Here is a 22,633-nt window from a genome sequence, read left to right as displayed (position 1 = left end):
AGCCTCGGGGCGGGGTGCCCGCGGGCAGGGCCTCGGGGTGGCCCGCGGAGAGACGGACAGACGGACAGACGGACAGACGGACAGACGTCCCGGCGGCGGAGCGCGGAGGCCGCGGCGCGCGCAGCCGCGGGGCTGGGGTCAAGGCCGGGGCGCCCGGGTGGCGCGGGAGGGGTGGCCGGACGCGCGGGGACGGCATGGGATGTGACGAGCGGCGCGCTGTGCATTGTGGGAATCCCGGGGCCGCGGCGACTGGTTCCAGTTCACTCGGCAGCGGAGCCGGGCGGAGGGGGCGAGCGCGCGGCGCGCGGGCGGGAAGCGAGGAGGCGGGCGGGCGGGCCAGCGACGAGCGCGGAGAGAAAAGGCGCGAGCGGCCGAGAGGGCACGGGCCGGACACCTAGCTGCTGCCGCCGCCGCCGCCGCCGCCGAGCCGCCCCGTAAGTGCCGCGCGGGCCCCCTCGCCCCGCGCCCGGTCCCCGCCGCCGGGTCCGGCCACCGCGCGCTTCCGGCCGCGGGGGCCTGGGAGCGGCCGGGCCTGGCGCGCACGGGCGGCGCTCGGCCGGGCTCGGGTCGCCGCGCTCGGCGTGGCCCACGCGGGGCCTCGCGCGCGCACGGCGCCCTCCCAGGCCCTCCCCGCCCGGCCGCGCGGGATTCTCTTTGGTTTTGTTCAAACAGCGAACCCGGAAGCCAACTTCTCTCCAAACCGCGTCCTCCTGCCCGCGCCTGGGCGCTTTTGTGGGAAGGCGACAGTGCTGGCCCCTCCCCCGGCGACCCTTCCCGGGGCGGGCGGGCGGGCTAAGCTAGAGGCCCGGGGAGGCCCCGCGGCGCTGGCCGGCCAGCGTGGGCCTGGGCGACTGGGAGCTGCGGTGCTCGGAGTTGTACTTGGTGAGGGCCCCGCGGGCCCGCGAGTTGCCGGCCCCAGCACAATAAGTCGGGCCCGAGAGCCAGGTGGCCGTGGTGCAGGCGTCTGGCTCGCTCTCTGCGGGGAGGGGAGGGTTGGCGGCTGGGGGATACTTGTGGGATTGGAGCCAGGCAGGGCCGGGGAGGGGGTTGTCCAGGGACTGGCTGGAGAGGGGACGCGGGAACCCCCGCTGCCCTCGCTCATCTTCTGATCGGCCTTTTGTTTGCTTTGTGGTTGGGAGGTTTTTGTGTTTTCTTCCTTTCTTTTTTTCTTTCTTTCTTTCCTTTTTAAGGTAACTCCAGAAGGCTGTAGGCTTCCCGGTGGAGAAGGCCGGGAGGGAAGGGACTCGCTGGGGGTGGGGTGGAGTGGAGAGGTGAGTGCGCTGGATGCTGCAGGCGGTGTCACCTGACAACAGGTGTGCGGGGTGGCGCGCCCCGCCTCCACTCCTGCAGGGACCACGGATCACTCAAGGATCTGGTCGGCAGACTGGAAGGTTCTTTTAGACAAGATATTAGGAAAAATATTGCTGAGTTTGAAAGTGAGAAATGTCCGTACAATCAGCTAAGACAAACCTGGAATTCAACAATTACAATTACCGTGAAATCCTTGTAAGATTTTAACGACCCAATAAACAGCATATAAAAATAGACAATTAAGAGGGGCACTCCTGCTAGCTTCTCTTTTTCTTCCACCTTTGTGGTTTGAGGTTTTACCGTTAAAGAGGGGGCAAGGTGCTTTGTTCCAAGGCTTCCTGCCCCACAGACTAGGGAAATTTCAAGCAGCTTTAGGTTTGAATGGGAGACTCTAGTTGTAAGTTTGGTGGAATCCGCCTATTGCAGGGGCGCCTTTAGTGCCTTCAGGGGGGGTTACCGGCTCTGAAATGGCCACTCCCTGCCTGCAACTGGAATTAATACCCATCGTACAACAACTAGCTGAAGTTGGGTAGCCGCATCTCTGTCTTGCACAAGAGGCTCTCCAATGAAGATAAATAGGCTTTTAAACCTTATATTTTTTTCCTTTTTTAAAACTTTTTTAAAATGTTTATTTATTTTTGAGAGAGAGAGTGTGAGTTGGGGAGGGGGAGAGAGAGAGGGAGACACAGAATCCGAAGCAGGCTCCAGTCTCTAAGCTGCCAGCACAGAGCCTGATGTGGGGCTTGAACTCATGAACCGTGAGATCATTACCTGAGCCAAAGTAGGATGCTCAACTGACTGAGCCACCCAGGTGTCCCATAAACCTTTTTTTTTTTCTTAACAAAACAAACTAAAAACCCTCAGTCTTTAAATTCTTGCCCCCTATAGTTTTAGGTGGAGGGTGGGAAATCTCTTCATTCTTGTATTTCGTTTTAACCTGTCACCATTGTTAATGCTGATCCCTAAAGGCATTGGGGAGGTGGGAAGGGTTTAAGTGAAAATTATTTGAGGTAGGTAGGTCCTTTAGAATGAAGAGTAGTCTGGAACATCACATGTGACGGTCTAATGCATTGTCCTAAGTCACTACCGTGGTCTATACCAAAGGGCCCAGACACAGGGAGTGGTACATCTCATTCTGCCATTTCCTCTGGTCCTGGTGACAACAGAACTCCAAGAGTCCTCATCCCTTCCCCACAGGAAGGCTTGGAGTACATGTTTTCTGGGATTTGCCTCCAATACCTTCAGAGCTAATGCTGCCCCCAGTCATTTAAAGGAGATTTATTTAAATAAACAAAAGTGCAAAGTCCAAGCTGATGAAGTCCAATAAGAGCCTATGTGTGGTATTGATCAGAATTGCAGCAGCTTCTAGTTTTTGGTTTGATTGTGCCTTTGGATTTGTGTTGGGTTTTTCAGAGCCCCGTTCTTGGCACATATGCTGGGAAGGAGCAGGGACGAGAGGGACCCCGCACCTGTCCTGTGAGTCCTCCCCCCACGTTCTACAGTTTTAGAAGTACAGTAGGTCCCGCCCCAGCTCTTGCGAGGGAACCCAGATGGGTTCCAAAGAGTTGTATAGCTTGTTTTCTTGACTGGTGTCTTAAAGTCTTCCAATAAATATTTCCTGAGAATCAACTCTGAGTCAGGCACTGGGGACAAAAGCATGATCAAGAAGTGCTCAGTCCTTGTCCTTGGGAAACTGACACAAGGAGAAGACAGGCAGGGGGCTATTGCGAATTTGGTGCAGAAGGCCACAGGAGCTCCCATAGTAACCCCCAGAAAGGTGACATAAGCGGAAGCAAGCCCTTACTGTACAGAAAGACCAAGTAGGAGTTGGCTGGGCAACGGAGGGCAGATGGAGACAAGTGTTTGAGGCCTGGGGAACCCCATGTGTCAAGTCTTAGAACAGTGAGAATAGAGGTCATATGGGGGAACTGCCAGAGGCTCAGAATGGCTGTATCGTGGAGGGAACTCAGGTGAAGCTAAAAGAAGCCATTGAAGGTTCTGAGCAGGAAAGAATCATGGCCAGATGTATTTTATTGTTATTGTGAATGCTTCATGTATTCCACAAATACTGAATAGCTTCTGGATGGCAAGCCCAGCCAGCCAGGGTCCTGCCCTATTGAAGCTCACATTTAAAGTTTTCCTTTGATAACCTTCCGTTGAAATTATTATCTTAATGTTTGGCACAACTTTTAAAAGAGAGAGGAGTGTGAATTAAAGTTTCCTCGTGAGGCAGGAAGACAGTGCTTTGCTATTGAAATGTCGTGCTGACTCCCCTAGCCTCTTGTAAACTCTTTCCTGAATAACACTTGGTTCGGGTTTTTGTTTGTTCCCCACCACTAAAAACCTAACACACGAGGAAGACGTGTGCTGGAACAAAAAGTGCCATTTAGGATTTATTTATTATCTCAATTTGTCCCTTTCTCCTTGTTTGTAATCCCTTGGTTCACTGAGGGTGGACTGTAAGTTCTTTAATCCTCCGGCACCCTTTATGATCTAGTGTTTTATGAATGGAGAGAGAGGTTTTCCCTGATTGGCTCGAGCACCAGAGCAAGTCTCTGTTCTCGGCCAATCAGAACGCTGTTTCTGAACCCCAGCTCTGTGAGCGATACTTGTGTAGTAGATCCTCCTGCCTCTGGAGACCTGACAGCAGTGACACCGTTAATCATCTGGTATGGTAGGAGTAAATGGAAGAGAATGCTGTAAACAGGATTAGTGTCCTGTGCTTCAGAATTAAGTGTCTCAGGTTTGCTGTCATGATTGGACTTGATGGGAAGCTGACAAATGCATGTGGACACGTGGGCATTCATCCAGCTGCAGGGAGTGGATGGTGCAGTCCTCCCTCGGCGATAGCAACTGTAAGCGCTGATCGCTCAGGTTCCCTGTCCTCTGGTGCTTGGGATGGGGGCCATGTGACTGCCAGCTCTGCAGCAATTCTGGTCAACATTTCATTCAGTATCAATATGCACAAATTCATTGCTTAGGTAACAGAGGACCTCAGAATCGCCAGGTGGTTTTCTAAGTGCCCTGATTAATAGTTTTCTGTGCTGTAGCCTTAGTGGAGGTGAGTCACTTAGAGGTGTGAGAAAGGGAAGTATTTCCCTCCAGTCTCTTACTGAGCTAGTTGCCTGGCAAGAGGAGAGGTGGCTGGAGCCCCAGAATTATTAGGGAGTGGGAAGGCCTCTGTGGGGCTCCCACCTCAGCCGTCAGGGCCGTTGTGGTGTTTCCTCCCTGGGAATCTCTAAGATGGCCCCACAAGCTCCCTGAACTTCAAGGGTCTGAGCTCCCACAGGGATCGGCCAGGTATGTGTCCGTGAATGGTTTCAATGAAGGTCCCTGACTGCTGTCCCACTTGCCACATTTCTGAGTCCTGTGGCCTTTGGAAATGCTGTCCTCATCTTTGTCCAGAGAACTGTAAATGCATCCAACTAATTAGTCACCATCCAGCCAGCATTTGAGGGCCTACCAGGTACCAGGCAGGGCAGTGGGTTCCTGGAGGTACACTGGGGAGCAGACTGGTACGTCCCACCAAGACAGACAAGGAAATTGGCAGTGATGATACAGTATAGCAGCTGCTAAGGTTGGGGAGGTTGGCTTCAGGATATTTATATAAATTGGATGTTGAGTAGCAATCCAGTTGGAAGAAAGGGCTGGGAACTGCATTTGCAGAGCACTTTATAGAAGATTGAGAAAAGCAATTGAACATATTAAAGAATGGTGTCAGGGTGAGGAACGTCACGAGGGATTTGTAGCTGGGCTCGGGCCACACGCAGGAATGTCCACTAAGGACTCCGGGAGCCGTTCGGCCTGGTGGAGCCCTCGTTGCTGGAAATAGGGAGAGATGGGCGGGAGGTCAGTGGGGCCTTGTGCGCAAGGCTGGAGTCTGGGCATAGGGCTGGCCCAAACTAGACTGTGACTGGCGGGCACAAGGCACCACCACAGCAGGAACAGACACAGGGCTGGAGAGAGTGCTATCGACTGAGAGGGTGGTATGTGCCGAAGTGACGAAAGTGGTTTACAGGGCAGTGTGGAGCCTGTTACGGTGCCCTGTTGGGGAAGAGTGCAACAGTGTGGTAGTAGGTAGGACAGCCCTTTGACCCTTTTTCCTCTGTGGCCCTTGTGGTAGTAGAGGGCTTGTCATTCTTGTGTCCATCTTACTCGTGGGATCCTCACAGCCAGACCTCTCGCTAGTCCTGTGCCAAGAGGACAGATCAGGTGCCCCGGTCACAGCTCAGTTGTTGAGGAGCCGGTGGTCAGAGACCTGCCTATCACTCAAGCCTAGCTTGTCTCTGGGTAAGCCTTGGGTTTCTGCAAGCAAGGGTCATGTCTACTGTGATTGATTTATAGTTGGAGGAGTTGCAGAGGTAAAGACCACAGAGATCTCTTTGGGATCAACCACAGAGTCTTCATTTCCTGGCCTGATAACAGTCAAAAAAGCAGCTACGCTCATGTGTAGTGAGGTTGCCTGAGGCCGTGTCACTGTCTTCAAAGCACTTGGGGTCCTCCCTAGGGGTGAGGACTTCTGGTTTATTGAAGGGGGGGCTCTCCTGGATGATTAGCCTGGGAAGGAAGGACATCGCTTTGTCAGTCTGACAAGATAGTACAGCTGTTTCTTTCCTGAGCAATGTCCATGCCTTGAAGAGAAGCCGACTGTGCAAGAAGCCACTTTTTTCTGTGACATAGGACTGTCCATCTCTCAGAAGAGGCTGGATGTAGGGCATGGGTCAAACAGGGCCCAACAGGCTTTGGCTGGTTGCTCCCACCCTGGCTTCAGGGTCAGCTTTCAAGTTGGTTTGTTATAGGACAGAGACTGGCTGTTTTCTGAGCAAATAGCAAAAGGGCGTTTCTCAACCTCTTTTGCAATCACGTGTGTCCATGTGACCAAGTTCTAGTCGATGAATCATGGTCAGTAGTGGTATGCTCCGCCTCTGGGTGTGGCCCCCGAAGGCCTCCATGTGTTAGCATCCACGACCTCTTTCCTTCTGTGGTGACATTGGGAATTGTGCATTGAAGGATGGGGGGCGGTGTCTGGGTCCCTGAATCATGTGGAGAAGCACCAACCAATCATGGAAACCTACTTTGGACTTTCCACGAGAGAGAAATAAGCTATAGGGGCTTGTTTGTTACAGCAACTGGTGCTGTCCTTGCCAGTTCAAATACCCAACATTGGTTTTCGAGGAGGCGGCCTTTGTTCGTTGTTGTTGTTTTTATTGACTTACCTGAGCACCCACTCAGTGAGTTCTTGGCAGGCCCCGTATATGCATGTTTTGTTCAGTTTTCCCACCAAATGTTTGAAGTCGATTCTACCTTCATCCCCGCTTGACTGATGATAAAATAAGCTCAGAGGGTAACATCATATCACATGCCCGAGGATGCATGGGTGGTAAGTGGCAGAGCCACAACTTGAATGAGGTCAGTCTGACTTTGGAATTTGAGTTACACAGCCTAGTGCTCAACAGCCACTTCCATCACGGCTGCTCTGTCCCCAACGTGGGTGCCCACATCTCCATAGACCCCTGAAGAGTAGTATGGAGCCGGCACATTCACAGGTTCATCTGGAGACTGCCCAGCCACAAGGTGATTTTCTCCAAGATGTTTTTAAAGTCCGTACACATGACTGGATGTCATGAAGCTGCATGGCTGACTCAGACGTCTTTCCAAGCTGTGGCTGCACATTGGGGACCTAGTTAGAAGTGCAGGGAATAAAAAAGGGGCACCTGGGTGGCTCAGTCGGTTGAGCATCCGACTCGACTTGATTTCAGCTCGGGTCATGATCCCAGGGTCGTGGGACTGAGCCCCACGTGGGCTTCGTGCTGAGCGTGGAGCCTGCGTAAGATTCTCTCTCTCCCTCTGCCCCTCTTCCCCGCTCACTTGCATGTGCACACACTCTCTCTAAAATAAAAAAAGTGCAGGAAGAATGCGGGGAAGGGTGAGGAGCAGGAGCTGCAGGACTGCCGCCAGGGAAGGGGTGAAGACGGGGCTGCTTTATCAGGAGCCTGACTAAAAACTAGATGTGAAGATGGTTTCCTCTCAGCATAATACCCCTTGAGGATCCATGACGTTTAAGGCCCTGCCTGGGGCCCCGGGACTTAGGGATGAGCTGACCACAGTGCCTGGCATCAAGCAGCTTGCGGTTCGGCTGAGCTGGGCAGGCAGGCACACAGATACGTGCCAGGATATGTTCTCTGGGAACGTGAAGCAGTGAGCGATTCCAGTCCACGGCTGGGTCTGAGGACAGGGTTCTCACGAGTGCCAGTGCAGCAGATTGGCACAAGGACAGAGGGTGTCACAGGCAGGAGAGACAGCCTGTGTAAAGACATTCTAGACACTGTATCCGAGGGCAGGAAACCAGTGGTGGCCTGGAGCATCGCCCCCAGGGGGAGGGGTGGCAGGAAGCGATGCTGAGGAAGTAGTTGAAGGATGCTGTTTGTGGCTGGCTCAGGGTGGTGAGGAACCAGCAGGGAGCAGAGATCCCCTGGCATCCATGGAGAGAGACTAGTGCTGGGGAAGGTAGATGAGGAGTAGAGAGAGCTGAACTGAGGCAGGGAGGCTGAAGAGGAGGGAAGAGGCTTCGGTAGTTACGAGGTGCGTTCAACAGAGCTTGGCTAATGGCTGGGTGCTGGGAAAGTGGGCAGAGAGAATGGGCCCATGTTGACTCCCACTTAGGGGCTTCATGCACGAGGTTGTCACTGCTGGAGCTGAAAATTCCACAGGATTTGGAACAGGAAGGGATTCAAGGTGCCCATGGGATTGTCAAGTGGGTCCTAGCCACAGGCAGTCAGAACAGAGCTCTGGGGCTCTGTAGCCAGGTGTGCACTGGACTAGAGACCTGGGAGTCACCGTCCTGTCCATGTCCACATCAAGACTCTTGGCTGGAGTGGAAGGAAGGCACCAGGAGCATCACTTTTAAAGAATGAGCATGTCTAGGGCCCATCAGGTCTCTGAATGCTAGTGGCTCTTCCCTGGGGCAGGACGTTACTGATTCCCACAGAGGCAGCCCCAAACCTACCCAGACAGGTCTGCCTGGAGATAGGGCTGAAGCCTGTGCTCCAGTAAGAATGGGACTAAGCTGCATTCATCATCACTGACTGCAGGCCTCTCCTGCTGAAAGAGGGGAAATGTTCAGATCTGAAAACTCCGGGTCCAGAGGCATTGGGTTGGTCTGTGAAACACATTTGTGGTAAAGCAAACGACTGCTAGGAAACCCAGCGGCAGCTTTCCCTGCGAACACACATATGCACACGTGTACATAGACCATTTCCTGCTCAGAGTGAGCATGTGCACCTGTTTGCAGGGAATGTCTCAAGATGGAGCTCATCACAGCAAGAAATGGAGCCATCTCATTGTTTCAGAGAAGCGCAGACCCTTCTGGGACTCTATTTTTAGCACTCAGTGATCCATTAACACTTGGTACCCCTTGATGAGAAATACAAGGTATTATCATAGTCGTCTTTAGTGCCCCTCCCCTTGCCACAAGCCTCCAAACATCTATTCAGAGCTGGGGCTTGAGCCACCTTCATTCTGTCAGAGGGCCCCCAAATTCTGCTCTCTGTTGTTTTGGCCATGGCTGTCAGGCACATGACTTGAGGTGTCTTAGGGGTCACACTAATGTTAGGTATGAACCACAAGCATGTTCCGAATACAGGGTTGGGCATCAGAGTAACAAGGACTCCTAACTCTGTCGCCTCCACTGGCATAGAGGCCTGGCCTGTTGGAGCTGGAGGCACCCACACAGCACGCAGCCTGATCTCAGTTTACCAGTAGATGGGAGACCTGCCCATTTGGTTAAATGATTGAGCATAAATGTCCTCTAAGACATGCTTGCCTCGTGCCGGAGAACAGGCTGAGAGGCCTGTTCACAGCTCCTCTCCCAGCACCCTCACTGTCTTTCATGATGACCATTTAAATGACTGTAGGGTTATTTCCTCTTTCTCTTCCCTTCTTCCCCACCAACTCTGGGAGGACAGCGACCTCATCTGCCTTGTGTACTACCGTCTCCATTTTCCAGCATCATTCCTAAAGTGGATGCATGAATGACTGGAATGCTTTTAGCAAATATCTGAGACCTTGAGTGCTCTTAGCAAACATGCAGACCTCAGTGGTACTGTGCTAGGGGCCCAGCCAGGGGCAGCTCTCTGAAAGCCGGGGCTGTATGCACATCACTGCCGTGGTGTGAAGTGCAAGGGAGCCCAGTGGATGGAGGGGCTGTACCCGAGTGCTCAGGGTAGGGATGGCAGAGAGCAGGAAGCAAGTGTGAGGAATAGAGGAGGTCTTGGCGAAAGGGCACAGCCACTGCAGGGGAGGGCACTTGAAGGGAACTGTGTGTGACCCCCACCCCTGCCCCGTGTCCGAGTTTGGACCCCAGGAGGTATGGGGTGAAGCTGGATGGATGTGCCAGGCCTAGATTTCTAGGGCATCGCATGACAGGCCCAGGATCTTGATTTGACCTTAGGAACTGTGGCAGCCAGAGAAAGCTTTAACACTGGGGCCGTCGAGTACTCGGATTTGTATGCACCACCCTCAGAGGGCCAGTGGATTGGAGAGTAGGGCGAGTAGTGGGGAGATCTCTTCAGGACATATTTGCGATCATTTGGTTAGAGATGACCTGGATCCAGTCACAGTTGGGGTGGAGAGGAGAGGACCCTCCGTGAGGTGTTGAAAAGGGGGCATCCTCTGGACTGCGTGGCATTTTGGATGTGGATTGGGAGGAGGCTCAGGGTAAGAAAAGCCCTTCTCCCTCTTCTCTAAGGACAGGCCCTGCTAGCGGACTGGGCGTGTTCTGAGGGCCTGTGATTGCAGCCTGACTATCTGCTGAACTCCTGTGAGCTGCCATTGCCCCTCACGGGGAAAGGGTCACGAGGTAGAGATGCTGCTTCCATCAGGCGACCTAGGTGTCAGGCTTTATGTCTTTATTCCAGGGCAAGGTGACATCGTTTGCTTTTTTTCCACAAAGACTTCAGCAAACTTATCAGCCCCGGTCTCAAGTGTATGAAAATGCAATTATTAAACAAGCATATTGGACGTAGCCAAGAAATCCCATTTTCTTTTATACCACGTGGCATAAAGGCAGGATACTTAAGAGCACTCATTGTCAGAGTAACGTTTAAATGTAAGTGGCCGATAAAATTGATGTCATGGTATAAAATGTGAAAAGCGTAGCCAATCTCTTCTTAGGGGCCAGAGTGCGCCAACCAAGTGCACGAACTGGGCCCGGAGGACTCAGTGGCCGCGAGGAGTGGCCTTTCTTGTAGGGACCGGAGAGTGTGGGGAAGAGGGGTTCACTGCCCCCATGATCCTGACGGCTGTGCCTCTTGCCTCCACAGTGTGTTTACTGACTCACCTCCAGGGCCGCCGCCATGTCGAGCCGGGGTGGGAAGAAGAAATCCACCAAGACCTCCCGGTCCGCCAAGGCGGGAGTCATCTTCCCCGTGGGGCGGATGCTGCGGTACATCAAGAAAGGGCACCCCAAGTACAGGATTGGAGTGGGGGCACCCGTGTACATGGCTGCCGTCCTGGAGTATCTGACAGGTGAGTGTGCCCGGGTCCACCGAGGAAGGGCTCCGCTGTGCTCACAGAGTGGCTGTTCCGACACTTGCCCAGGACTGATGGGACCTGTCTGTTTCCTTTTATTTTGGAACTTTTCAAACCCCCGGAAGACTCGTAAGAGTAGTACAATGAACATTTTCACCTAGGTGTCCCGGTTGTTAACATTTTGGCCCCTTTCCCTTTTCTCCCCCCCACCTTGTGTGTGTATGTGAACATGCATGTGTGCACACGTTTGTACCTTGATTTTTGGCTGTTACACAGTCCATGTGGAAATTTCCTTAACTGTCCCCAAAACGTCCTCTATAATTTTGTCTGGTTGTCTTTCCATTTCAAGATCCATTTCAAGATCACACATTTCCTTTGGTTGTTGGGTTTCTTTCGTCCTATTGAAGCTGAAACCGTTCCCCAGTTTTCGTGATATGGACATTTTTGAAGAGTGCAGGCCAGCTGTGTTGCAGAATGTCCTTCAGCCTGGGCTGGTCTCAGGCTTGGATTCAAGTTAAACATTTTGGTAGGAGGATTGCCTAAGTGGCATTGAGGCCTTGCCTGGTATCACGCCGGGAGGCACCTGATGTGGATTTGTCCTGCCATTGGTGATTCCGTTTGGTCATTTGGTTAAGGTGGTGTCTAATGGACTTCTGTACCTCCTGAGTCACAGTCTTCACCCGATGGCTTTGGCATCACTTGGTGATCTTTCCTGAATCCGTTATAACTGTAGTGGTTATAAAAGAGTGATTTTTCTATTTCTGTCATTTCTGTTACATTTATCAGTTGGCACTCTTCAGTAATGAACCTACTTTCCTTCTGCCCTTCCTCTCTATTTCTTGTACTCTCAGTGTTGCTTCATGGACTTTGTTGGTTTAGTGGGTAATACACTATCCTTTCATTGCTCTGTATGGTGCTCACCTTGTCCCACATTTGACCTTTAAGCTGGTTCTGCTGTGCTTTGCAGTGGCCTCTTCCATTCTTACACATCTTCTTGCCTTTTCACACAATGCGATGTTCTAGACTCACCCTGAATTTTCCCAGCACCCGTCTTGGAATCAGCTCTCTCTCTGGCGGCGGGGGCAGGGGTGGGGGGAGGGAGAGAAGGGGTGGTCCTTTTCCCAGAAATAATCCTACTGGTCTTACTGGTGGCTCCATGGCAATTGTGGGAAGCCGGCTGGGCAGGGATGTCACCCCCATTTTTAGTGATGACAAAACCAGCCTTAAAGCATAAGAGAACTTGCATAGGGTCGCACATAGCCAGTGAGGAGTTGGGACGGGACGCAGATCCTGCTGGCCTGTTGTAATGCTTTTACCACTTACTGTTCCATACACAGTCAGGGTAGCTGGCAGGAGGGGCACCCTTGATTCTTGCAGCCAGCCCTCCTCCAGCCAGACAAGGAGACTCAGCAAGACAAGGTTTCCTCTTCCGAAGTGGTAAGAGGAAGCAGAAGAGCTGGGTTACCTCTTGCTCTCCCTGGTCTCTAATTAAGGCAAGAGTGAGGGTTCTTCCATAAAGAACATGGTCCTGAGGGATATGGTGTCTTTGTTCTTTTGAGAGCACCTAGGCAGGAAAAGACATGGGTGTATTACAGTTGGGAGGCATCTGTACTTCTGGGACATTTAACCCTTGGCTCCTCAGAGACTCTTTTAGGTGGCATGCCTGGCAGCATGTGCTAGTCGTGATTCTTCTCTTCTATAGATGAGGAAACAGAGGACCGGAGCTCGTGACGCAGGAAAACCATGTATAACATTGGCAGTCAGGGGCGAAGTTCCTAGACAGGAAGCAGAGGACATTTCTACCTTTGGCTTGGCGGTTGTATATGCTCTGTGACCTAGAGTGATTCACTTAACCTGTGTGGACCCCAGTTCCCTTACAACTCAAAATGTTGATAACAGCCCATGTCCCACCAGCTCCAGGCTACTGTGACAGCCGCAGGTCTTTGTTTGAGCACAACGGGAAAGCTCATGTGCTGGGCATACCCAGCTAGGCCACGGTTCCTGGTGCCCGAATGCCATGATGTCCCTGTCACGGGGATGTCCACAGACACTACCGGTAGGTCAAGTACAACATCAGTTTCATGTCTGCCGTCAGGCTTCTACCATTTAGTTTGCTGGGGGGAAGACCATTGCTCCGGCATATCTGAGGCAGTTACTATGTGTGCCACGCAGAAAATCTAGTCGTCTTTGGTTGCCTGGCTGGCTCTGGAACAGAGCACAGTGCTCATGAGTTTGAGGCCAGTGGGTCCATTCTCATGGGGCCAGAGACCCTGACTCTGTTTGTACCCACAGCATTATGCCTTTCCCGCCCCCGCTCTCGTGGGTATGTGGGAGTGGTCACAGAGGGGTGTGGGAATGGTCAGGACAGCCCATCACTAGGGCTAGAAAGTAGCTCAAGGCAAATCTTTACTCAGGCAGCAGCCTTGTTAACCCCTGTGTATTAAACATCATACATATTTTTAAGTTTTACCAAGTCCTCCCAGGAGAGCTATAGTTAGCTGAATCTGAGCCACTTTTTGCTGCCCTCACATACTGCTGAGTCATTGGCTTGACCGTTGCCTTATGCCTGCCCCCAGCACGGTGCCTGGCCTACGTGACAGACACCTCGGGAGACATCCTGAGCCATCAGTCACTTTTGTGGTTACTTGAGTCCTGTTCCCTGATGGGAGAGTAGCTGAGCTCTGGGGCCCTATCCAGTGAAAAACACTGCTCCGTTCTGCCCCTCAGAACAGTGCTGCATGCCCACACTGACTGACTAGCCCTAAGCTCCCTGGGCTGGGATGTGGGAGCATGTGGGTATTTGGAAGTTCTGAGCATCTGCCCAGTCACAGCTTTGGTTTTGATCCATGAGTGAGAAGGGAAGGTGGGACAAGCCCACTTTCTGTCCCGCTCTTTGATTTTATTTCCCCGAAGACACTTTCTGGTTTGTTCCACACACTTACTGAGCACCTGCTGTGTACCAGTCACCATGCTAGGCCCTGTATGAGAACACAGGAATGACTGGGGCCTGTTCTGTGGGGCTCATGGTCTAGTCTAGGAGAAAGAACCAACCACACCAGATGGTTACTGCCTGTGATAGATGCCACAGAGAGCATAAATAGGCCAAAGCGGGGCCGGGCTAACTGGGGGCCTGGAGATGAACTGGCTCGGAAGGCTTCTCTGAGGAGATCTCAGCTGAGACCTGGAGAAAGCTGTGCGGCCAGCCGGCCCTGTGAGAGCTGGGAGAGGCGCAGTGCCACTCACTCAACTGCACTCCGTGTGCCTGCCGGGTGCCAGGCTCATCCCAGAGCTTGGGGAAGACAGGGAAAGAGCAAGAAGCCCGAGCAGCAGCCGTCGAACAGCTCAGGGCCTAGACAAGGATGTGGCACAGACATCATGCTCTAACACCAGGCATGTGAAGCGAGCACCACTCACTCAGCAGGTCCTCACCGAACCTGCATCTGGCCCAGGGATCGAATCCAGAGCAAGACCTTTCCTCACCCCTCAGAGCTGCCTGTCCGAGTCCGGCCCAGGCAAGCAAAAGGCGGTGATGCTGCAGAACTGTACGTGCTGCTGGTAGGTGTCAGGCCAGAGGATGCTTGTTAACCCGGTAACCAAAGCTTCCCTGCCTGTCCAGTCATCACCTGAAGAGGCTTGTGGAAGGATTATGTTCTCTGCACAACCCAGACTCTTACAGGTGGTACACACAGTTGCAGGCACGGTGATGGCGGAGTGCCCCATGGTACCCTTGCACATGGCTGGGCTAGGCCTCCTGCCTTCAGCAGGCCTCGGTGGAGAGATCAGGGGTCTGAGAGGGCTTGCTAAAAGGACTGCTGAGCTACAGGGCCCTGGTGGGACTAGGTGGCTGTGGAGCAGGGAGCTGACGTCTCCTTGGTGGCTGGCCCTGGGGACCATGTGGGACGCCACAGTGTTCAGTAGACATCAGGAAGAGGCAGTGGAGCTGGACGGATAAGATGTGGACCCAGGTGCCAGAGCCGCCCTTTCATTACTGTGGCCTCAGATAAGTCACTCACATTTCTGAGCTGTGGTTTGGTTATCTGTACAATGGGGTTGTGGGGAGTGTCTCCCAGAGTTCTAGAAGCTGCAGTGAGAGGATGCAGGGGAAGTGCTCTTCCCACGCCCTCACGGTGTAAGTGCCCAAATCTCACGTTAGCATTTGAGAGAGGAGGAAGTCCCTGGTACTCCTGCTCTGGCTGCTGAGGTGACTTTCCTTAGGGCTGGTGATGGGGGCTGTCACCGCCCGCTTATGCTTGTTATCCTGCAACTCGCCAGAAGCCACCGGGCCTCACCAGACACCCGCAGGATGCCCTGGCAGCTTCAGGCCCTACTCTCCCTGCTCTGTTTCAAGTGGCACTTGATTCCTCCTCCTGAACCCTGTACTGGCCTCACCATCAACATGTCCTGTTACCGAACTCTTCTGTCTGATGTTGGAGGCCAATTCTGACTGAGTATCTGGCACATGCATGGAAATCTTCTTGGAAGATTTCTTAGTTAGCCAGGAGCTGAGCATGCCAGAGCTAAGGCCAGACCACTGTTACGAGAGCCTGAACCAGGGTGCCTTGGGTTGAGCCAAGTCATGATCTTGCAGCCCGTGAATTTGAACCCTGCATTATGCTCTGTGCTGACAGCTCAGGGCCTGGAGCCTGCTTCAGGTTCTCTGTCTCCCTCTGTCTCTGCCCCTCCTCTGCTTATACTCACTCTCTCTCTCTCTCTCTCTCTCTCTCTCTCTCTCTCCCAAAAATGAATACATGCTTAAAAAAAAAAGTGTCTGAACCACCAGCAGCCCTTCAGACAGGGGACCATCAGAGCCCAGTGACACCCCACCACCACCCTCCCGCCCCCACCATGCAGAGCGTGTTTTCAGTGGTGAGGGACCACATAGGTTCTCCTTCGTACAGTCTGCTCCCGGCTGAGGTAGATGTGGGAGGAGGTTGTAGCTTTGCATCTTGCTCTGAAAAGTGAAGCAGGCCTCTCTTTGTCCTCTTGGGTCCAGAGCCCAATCATCTGCTGCACTTAAAAGGAAAAAGGCAACACTTGGAACCAGCTTGGTCGTGGCAACCAGATAGCTCCTTCCCCAGATCCAGCTTCCCTGCCGGACTCTTTCTGGAGTTCTCCCCAAGCAGTGTGACACTGTCCACTTGTCATCTGGGCCTCCCTCCATTCTCCACCAGGGGAGTATAGCAGCCTATATTGCTCTTGGGGCTCCGTGAGGATTGACACTGCATCTAAAGTGTTTAGCCAGCTTTCTTAGTAACCTCTCAATACATGGTAGATGGAAGCAAGTGTTACTGCATGGAAACTGAGGCAGTCAGGGCAGCCCCAGTCCATTCATTGTCTTTGCCCCCATGGTACTGTGGTACTTCTCCCTTAAATGATATGTAAGGGAAGAGGGAACCTGACTTTAATCAGTTCAGAAGCTTCTGGAATCTCTCCTCTGTGCCCAGCATAGCACTACTGGAAGGTATAGGAGATGTGAAATGAGAACTATATGGCGTGGCTTTTGTCCCAGTGACCTTTCCATTGATGATGGGGATCCCCAAGCCCAGAGACCAATAAGGGAATAGGGCAAACAGGGTGGGGGGGATAAGTTAAAGGTGCTTGAGTCCCACAGTTGGGGGTGGAGGGTGGTGGGAAATGAACAGTGTGTGGTAGAGCAAAGAGCAAGCACCCTTATGATTTGATGGTCTTGAGTCATGGGTCAAGGTCCTGTGGGTCAGCATTGCTCAAACAGTGCTCAGCAGAACCTACGTATCTGGTGAAATTCGAGAGGTATTCCACCAAAAAAACACAGCCGTATGACTGAGGTCAGAAGATGGCTAGATTCACATCCCCTCTTTTGAGGTGGATTTATGAATAACCTCGACAATTTTCTCAGTAAAGGAATTTGTTTTAGTTTGGGAACCAGCAAGAAATAGCTTTCTTTATGTCAAGACTCTTTAGAGCCCTTAACATGTTGGTGTCACTGTGAATCCCCATGGGAAGGAGCTGTGCTACGTAGTGGTTCCCAAACTTTTATCACAGAAGTCTTTAAGGAACACCTTTAAACACCTTGCACCGTACAGTGTAGGGAACACTGGTGTGGCTTTAGCCCATGACAGATGGCACTATAGGGAAGGCTCAGTGAGGAAACAAAATCGAAAGCTGTCATGAAGAACCAGCTTTGGTTTGTTGTGGCATTGAGGCAGGAAGCTTGGCTGATAGATAAGGAGACCTTGGGTCTTCCTCTTCCACACAGGGCCCAACCCATAGATGGTGCCTGAACATTTGCTAGGTGAGGTGGTATCTTGGGAAGCCCTTAGCACTTACTTTGCTAAGCTGAGTTGCTCAGATATTGACTCGGAGATGGCCTATCATACCCCAGGCTCTGTGCCAGACACTGAGGTCCAAGACAAAAGTCTCTGCCCAAGGAACTTACTTCCTGGAAGGGAAGTGCCTTTGGAGCTATTTTATCCAACCCTTGAGCAAAGAACAGGCCTGGTTCCTGTTCATCAAATCCAAAAAGATGTGTGATGACATCTTTTCCTTTTTTGGGGGGTGGGGGGCAGAAACCCTGTCACATGGCCTGAGCACAAACCTTACTCTACCAACTTCCCTCCTAGTACTTAAGCTTGTTTGCAGAAATTCAGTGCACTCTCAGAGGGTTTCTCTGAGAGAGATGTCAAGCCCTGGCAGCCAGCTCTCAAGACTGAATGCTGACACCTTGTGATAGGTATAGACTCTCCCAAGGTGGCTATGGGAGCAGCCTGCTGGTATGGGTCCCTAAATTGTGGTCCATTTAAAAACCCAGCACCAGGGGCGCCTGAGTGGCTCAGTCGGGTTAAGCGTCCGACTTTGGCTCAGGTCACGATCTCGCGGTCCGTGAGTTCAAGCCCCTCATCGGGCTCTGTGCTGACAGCTCAGAGCCTGGAGCCTGCTTCAGATTCTGTGTCTCCCTCTCTCTCTGCCCCTCCCCCGTTCATGCTCTGTCTCTCTCTGTCTCAAAAATAAATAAACATTAAAAAAAAATTTTTTTTAATAAAATAAAAAAATAAATAAAAACCCAGCACCATAGGACTGCATTTCCACCTCTCACAAGGTAAGGCTATAGCTAGAATTTTTTTTTTCCTGTCTTCTTTGGATCTAAACTACAAAATGATGACCTCTGGAGTTTTATATTTCTAAACCCCACTCCTGCCGTTTTCCCAAGCCCTGACCCTCTCAATGCCCATGTTTCAGCCTTGGTCTTCCCTCTCCTGTCTCTTGTTGGGGACCAGAGCCTCCCTGTCTTCTAGTCAGTACCTGGAATCTTCTCCCCATAGATGCTCCAGTCAGAAGCTGCCGTGGTGAAGTTTACAGGGCCAGCTCCTGACCTGGGGAACAAGCAGGGTCCCCTGGGTGACCTTATGGCCACTTTGCAGACTAGATGAGTCTCAGCCCTTGTACCTAACCACATCCTACAATAAAACCCTAAGGGAAAGGGGTGACTCTTGCGAATATACCTTGCTGTCTGGTTTGGCTGACGAAATGATCATCCTTATCCCAGGTTTTAGCTTGCTTCATTTCTGATCTGTAACTGGATCAGATGCTGCGTATCTCTCCTGTGTTAGGGGCTCGGTTGCACTCCGTCCCTGCCCTGTCTCCTCTCAGTGCAGGAGGGGGAACCCTCCCTTTCAGCAGCCTGTCATATTACACGGATACTCGGTTCAGGAAACACCTATTGGACTTGGTGCTTCTGGCCTAGGAAAGAAAGGATCTGACAAGCTTGGCAGATTGAGGTAGGCAGAGGCTGCCCTTGGCTCCATCACTTACCTGGCCTCTTTACCACTTTCCTATCCAGGACACCCGAGTGTGTCCTGTTACTCCTGCAGCTGAAAATAGGGCAGGAACAAGAGGACAGTCAGGCTGGCTCCTTGATGCTCTGAGGCCCCCCCAAATTCCTCCTGAGTCTCTTGCTTGTCTGCCTGACCACTCCTACCTTAGACTAACACTTCCGGCCAGGACCCAGCTAACTCTTGCTGGCACCTTCTTGGGCATTCATGCTGCCCTCAGGCTCTCACCACCCCACAGTGCTCATTCTTCTGCAAAGCCCTTTGCCAGTTTTATTCTCCTGAACACACACACACACACACACACACACACGAAAGGGAAGAGATTTAATGAGCCAGAGGGCTGCAACTAGAATGAAGCTGGAAACACTGGAGTTGAGACTAGTGTACTGGACACCCATTGTGTGCAGACCATAGTTAAAATCATATTCCCATTTTGGGTGATATGAGCAGTTTGTGTTTAAAAATGTAAGAATATAGGGGCACCTGGGTGGCCCAGTCAGTTAAGCATCCGACTTCCATTGAGGTCATGATCTCGTGGTTCGTGGGTTCAAGGCCTGCGTCGGGCTCTGTGCTGACAGCTCGGAGCCTGGAGCCTACTTTGGATTCTGTGTCTCCCTTTCTCTCTGCCCCTCCCCCAATTGCACTCTGTCTCTCTCTTTCTCAAAAATAAATAAACATTACAAAACACATATTTTTTAAATGTAAGAAGCTAAAGCTCATCCATAATGCCATTGCCCAGAGATAGCTGCTGGGCCTGACTGCCTCTTGTGTGTATGCACACACGCATGAAAGGAAGTTAGATTTTAGCTTCAATATTTGTTTTTATTAATATCTGCGATTAACGATCTCCACTGATAGCCCATCACAGAAAATCATCATTATACATAATCTTGCAGAGCCAATCATGTGTTAATCTAGGAGGTGCTCCCACCTATGCTGCACTGTTAGTTCTCCCTCAGCCTCCCTGGGGGAGTAGATGATTCCATGGTGGGTAGACATCCGAGGAGTGCTTGGGAAAGCAGTTTATCACAAGGTGCCTTTGACATTTTCTTCGTCGTGTGCTGTCGGCCTGCCCGCCTGTTAGCAGATCCAGGGTGGGCAGGCCTCGGGGCTTGAGGAGAGAGCCTGGAAACTGCCACAGGGTGCGATGCCTGGAGCTTCGCTACCCCAGGCAAGATGTGGAGGTAGAAGCCCGGCTTGACAGCACCCTTCTCCCACAAGCACGTGAATCTGCCATGGAGCTCAAACACTGAGTTTCTATCTAGTCCACCACCCAGTCCTTCCAAAGGGTCCATAAGGTGGTCCATGAGAGTGTAAGTGTGACTGGGGTCCACTTCATGAAACAATGGCCCTGCTACCCCTCCCTTCTCGGGGCCGAGGGCTGGACTGTGTCACTGGGATCAGAAAGGAACGGCCTCATTGCTTTCTTTTCTCCCAGGGTGTGGCTGGTCTTCTTACTCTCTTAGCAGTGTCTTTCACAGAGCTGAAGTGTGTGATTTTAATGAAGTCTGGCATCTTAATTCTTTTTTCATCTATTATGCCTTTGGTGTTGTCTCTAAAAAGTCCTCGCCAACCCAAGGTCATGCAGATTTTCTCCTATGTTATCTTCCAGGAGTTTTATAGTGTTTTATGTTTAGGGCTGTGATCCATTTTGAGTTAATTTTTGCAAGGGGTATAAGGTCTGTGTCTAGATTCACTTCTTGGGACGTGGATTTACAGCACTAGCGCCATTTGTTGACAACCTCTCTGTTTTCTCCAAGATAAGCTGCATTGCCTGGGAATGCTCGGTGGTCAAGGAATCTCACTGTTGCTTCATGATTTCCCTGGGAACGGTGACATGCCACTTTCATTTCTGCCATTGGGGTCTGCACATGCATCGACAAGTTCCCTCTCAAGGGCTGGGTTTTTGCTGGGGCCAGTGGAAAAGCACACAGCAAGACAAAACCTGTTTTTGGATTCAGGCAAGGAAAAAGGTGTGCCCAACACTAAGTGTGCCTCTTTCCTCTCAGACCTGCCATCTGGGATCACTTAATTGTGACTGAGGTACATCCTTTAGGATTTCATTTCATGAGGTCTTTTAGTGATAAGCTTTCTCAGGCTGTTTTTGAACATGCTTCTGTCACATCCATAAAGTCGTTAGCTGTTACTTCTTTAGTGTCTCTATTCTGGGATCTTTCTCCTTATAAAACACAAATCAAATATATGTTAGTGTTTCATTCTTCCGTATCTGTTCATCTCATTCTTATTTTTCATTTCTGTCTTGCAGGTCTTATTTGTGGATAATTATTTCTGATCTATCTTCTGGAACTGTCTCCCAGTTTAATAATTCTCTCTTCAGCTGTGTCTTATCTGCTGTTTAATTCAGTCACTGAATTTTCAATATCAGCTTTGAAACTTTTATTTCTAGAAGTCCTGTCTGGTTTTCTTTTGAATCGGCTTGGTTGTTCTTTATAATTTCTTATTTTCTCTTCATTTCCAAAGTTTTCTCTAAAAATTATTTCTCTAACTAAAGTTATTGTGTATTTATTTGAATAGCTCATTTTTTCAATTTCATCAAGGAAAATGACAAATATGACTGTATATATCTAAAGCATATAATGTGATGATTTGATATCCATACATATTGTGGAATGATTGTCAAGTTTATCTGAATTATCCTAATAATGGAAGTCTTCATAAATCTATTTCTGCCAGATTTTGTTGTTCATAAAGTCTGCCTCTCTTCAAGGTTACAAAGGAATTCCCCCTGTGCTTTTGCTTGGTATTTTTATGTTTTAATTTTTTACATTTTTACTTTGATCCATTTATCCTGATACATAGTGTGAGATAAGGATTGACTTAATTTTATTTCAGATGGTTACCCAGTTTTCTCAACACAATTAATTGAGTATCTCATCTTTTCCCTGGTAATCTGAGATGCTACCTTTACCATATGTGAAATTTCTAGATATATTTAGGGTTATTTCTGGGCTTTATTTTCTGTTTCATTGGTTTGTCTAGTTACATACTTTATGTTTCTCATATCTGGTAGGTCTTTTATTGTCTTTGATTGTTTTCTTTACTAAGTGATGTTTACCAATGGTAAAATTTCCCTGTTCCCCTGAACATACAGTGAGACATTCATTTCCCTTCGTGCTCTTTTTCCTACCCAGTTCTCCTCCCAGGAGACAGTATTATTAGTTATATGTAAGTTATCTATCTTTCTAAAGATATTTTTCTTCTCCGTTTTCATTTCAAAATCTAAAATATGAAATGCCAAGAAATAATGAATCAGGATAATGGGTACATGTGATGTGCACAGACTGACACTGATATTTGAGCCAGAATCTTGGCTGGGAGAATCTGAGGGTTGTTGATCTCCCCAGTACCCCCCAGGCCCCTGAGCCAACCCTGAGACCTCACTTGAGACTGTGAGGTGAGACCTGCCTGGATCTTGGACCATCAGGGGGCTGGGATGACTTTCCTCTTGGATGACTGCTTTATAGTTCAGTTCATATTGCCTGCCATGGATCCTGAGTGTTGGCTCTAATACATGAAACCAGGCCAGTGCCTTGGAGAATGTCCCTGTACTTCCATCCTTAATCACGGTCTCAGTGGTGCAAGTGCTTAGTGTACTTGTTTAGTGATCCATCCTTAATGACCTATTGGTGAAGGAGTTACCAAGCTCTAACCAGGTGCAAGGTGCCAGGCTGGGTGCTGAAAGTTGAAAGAATCCGTGTTTATTTCAGAAGATTTGTACTGAGTGTCTGTGATGGGTCAGACATATCGGAGGTCATATTTGTGACCCCGGGGCTGGAACTGTGCCTTCCCCACCCCTCCCCCATCACTGTGTGCTCAACTACCAGCATGAGGGCTTACATTCTGCAGCCGCTTAGTAAATAGTTTTTTACTGAAGGTAAGAAGACCAGCTACAGGGATGAATTTCAGGAGGAGGGAATGTCGGTAAGGTCACAGGCTGCCAGGAAATTGATGAGATGGGAGCTGAA

At 50.8% G+C, this 22,633-nt stretch overlaps 1 protein-coding gene across 4 annotated transcripts in view; it reads left to right on the top strand.

Annotated features, from left to right (window-relative positions):
- Window positions 1–249: 249 nt before the first annotated feature.
- Window positions 250–22,633, top strand: part of LOC125176516 (core histone macro-H2A.1) — a 79,045-nt gene continuing 56,661 nt past the window's right edge. The window contains exons 1-2 of one of the 4 annotated variants that reach the window (XM_047878104.1): window positions 250–434; window positions 10,632–10,836. In XM_047878104.1, the coding sequence (XP_047734060.1) occupies window positions 10,665–10,836 (172 nt within the window). In that variant the 5' untranslated portion in view covers window positions 250–434; window positions 10,632–10,664. The remainder of the gene's footprint in view (window positions 435–10,631; window positions 10,837–22,633) is intronic. The other 3 variants (XM_047878113.1, XM_047878087.1, XM_047878095.1) reach the window with 3 other exon arrangements.

This window comes from Prionailurus viverrinus, chromosome A1 (assembly GCF_022837055.1).
Source record: "Prionailurus viverrinus isolate Anna chromosome A1, UM_Priviv_1.0, whole genome shotgun sequence".
In the NCBI taxonomy this organism is placed as follows: domain Eukaryota; kingdom Metazoa; phylum Chordata; class Mammalia; order Carnivora; family Felidae; genus Prionailurus; species Prionailurus viverrinus.
This window is presented reverse-complemented; position numbering and strand designations above follow the sequence as displayed.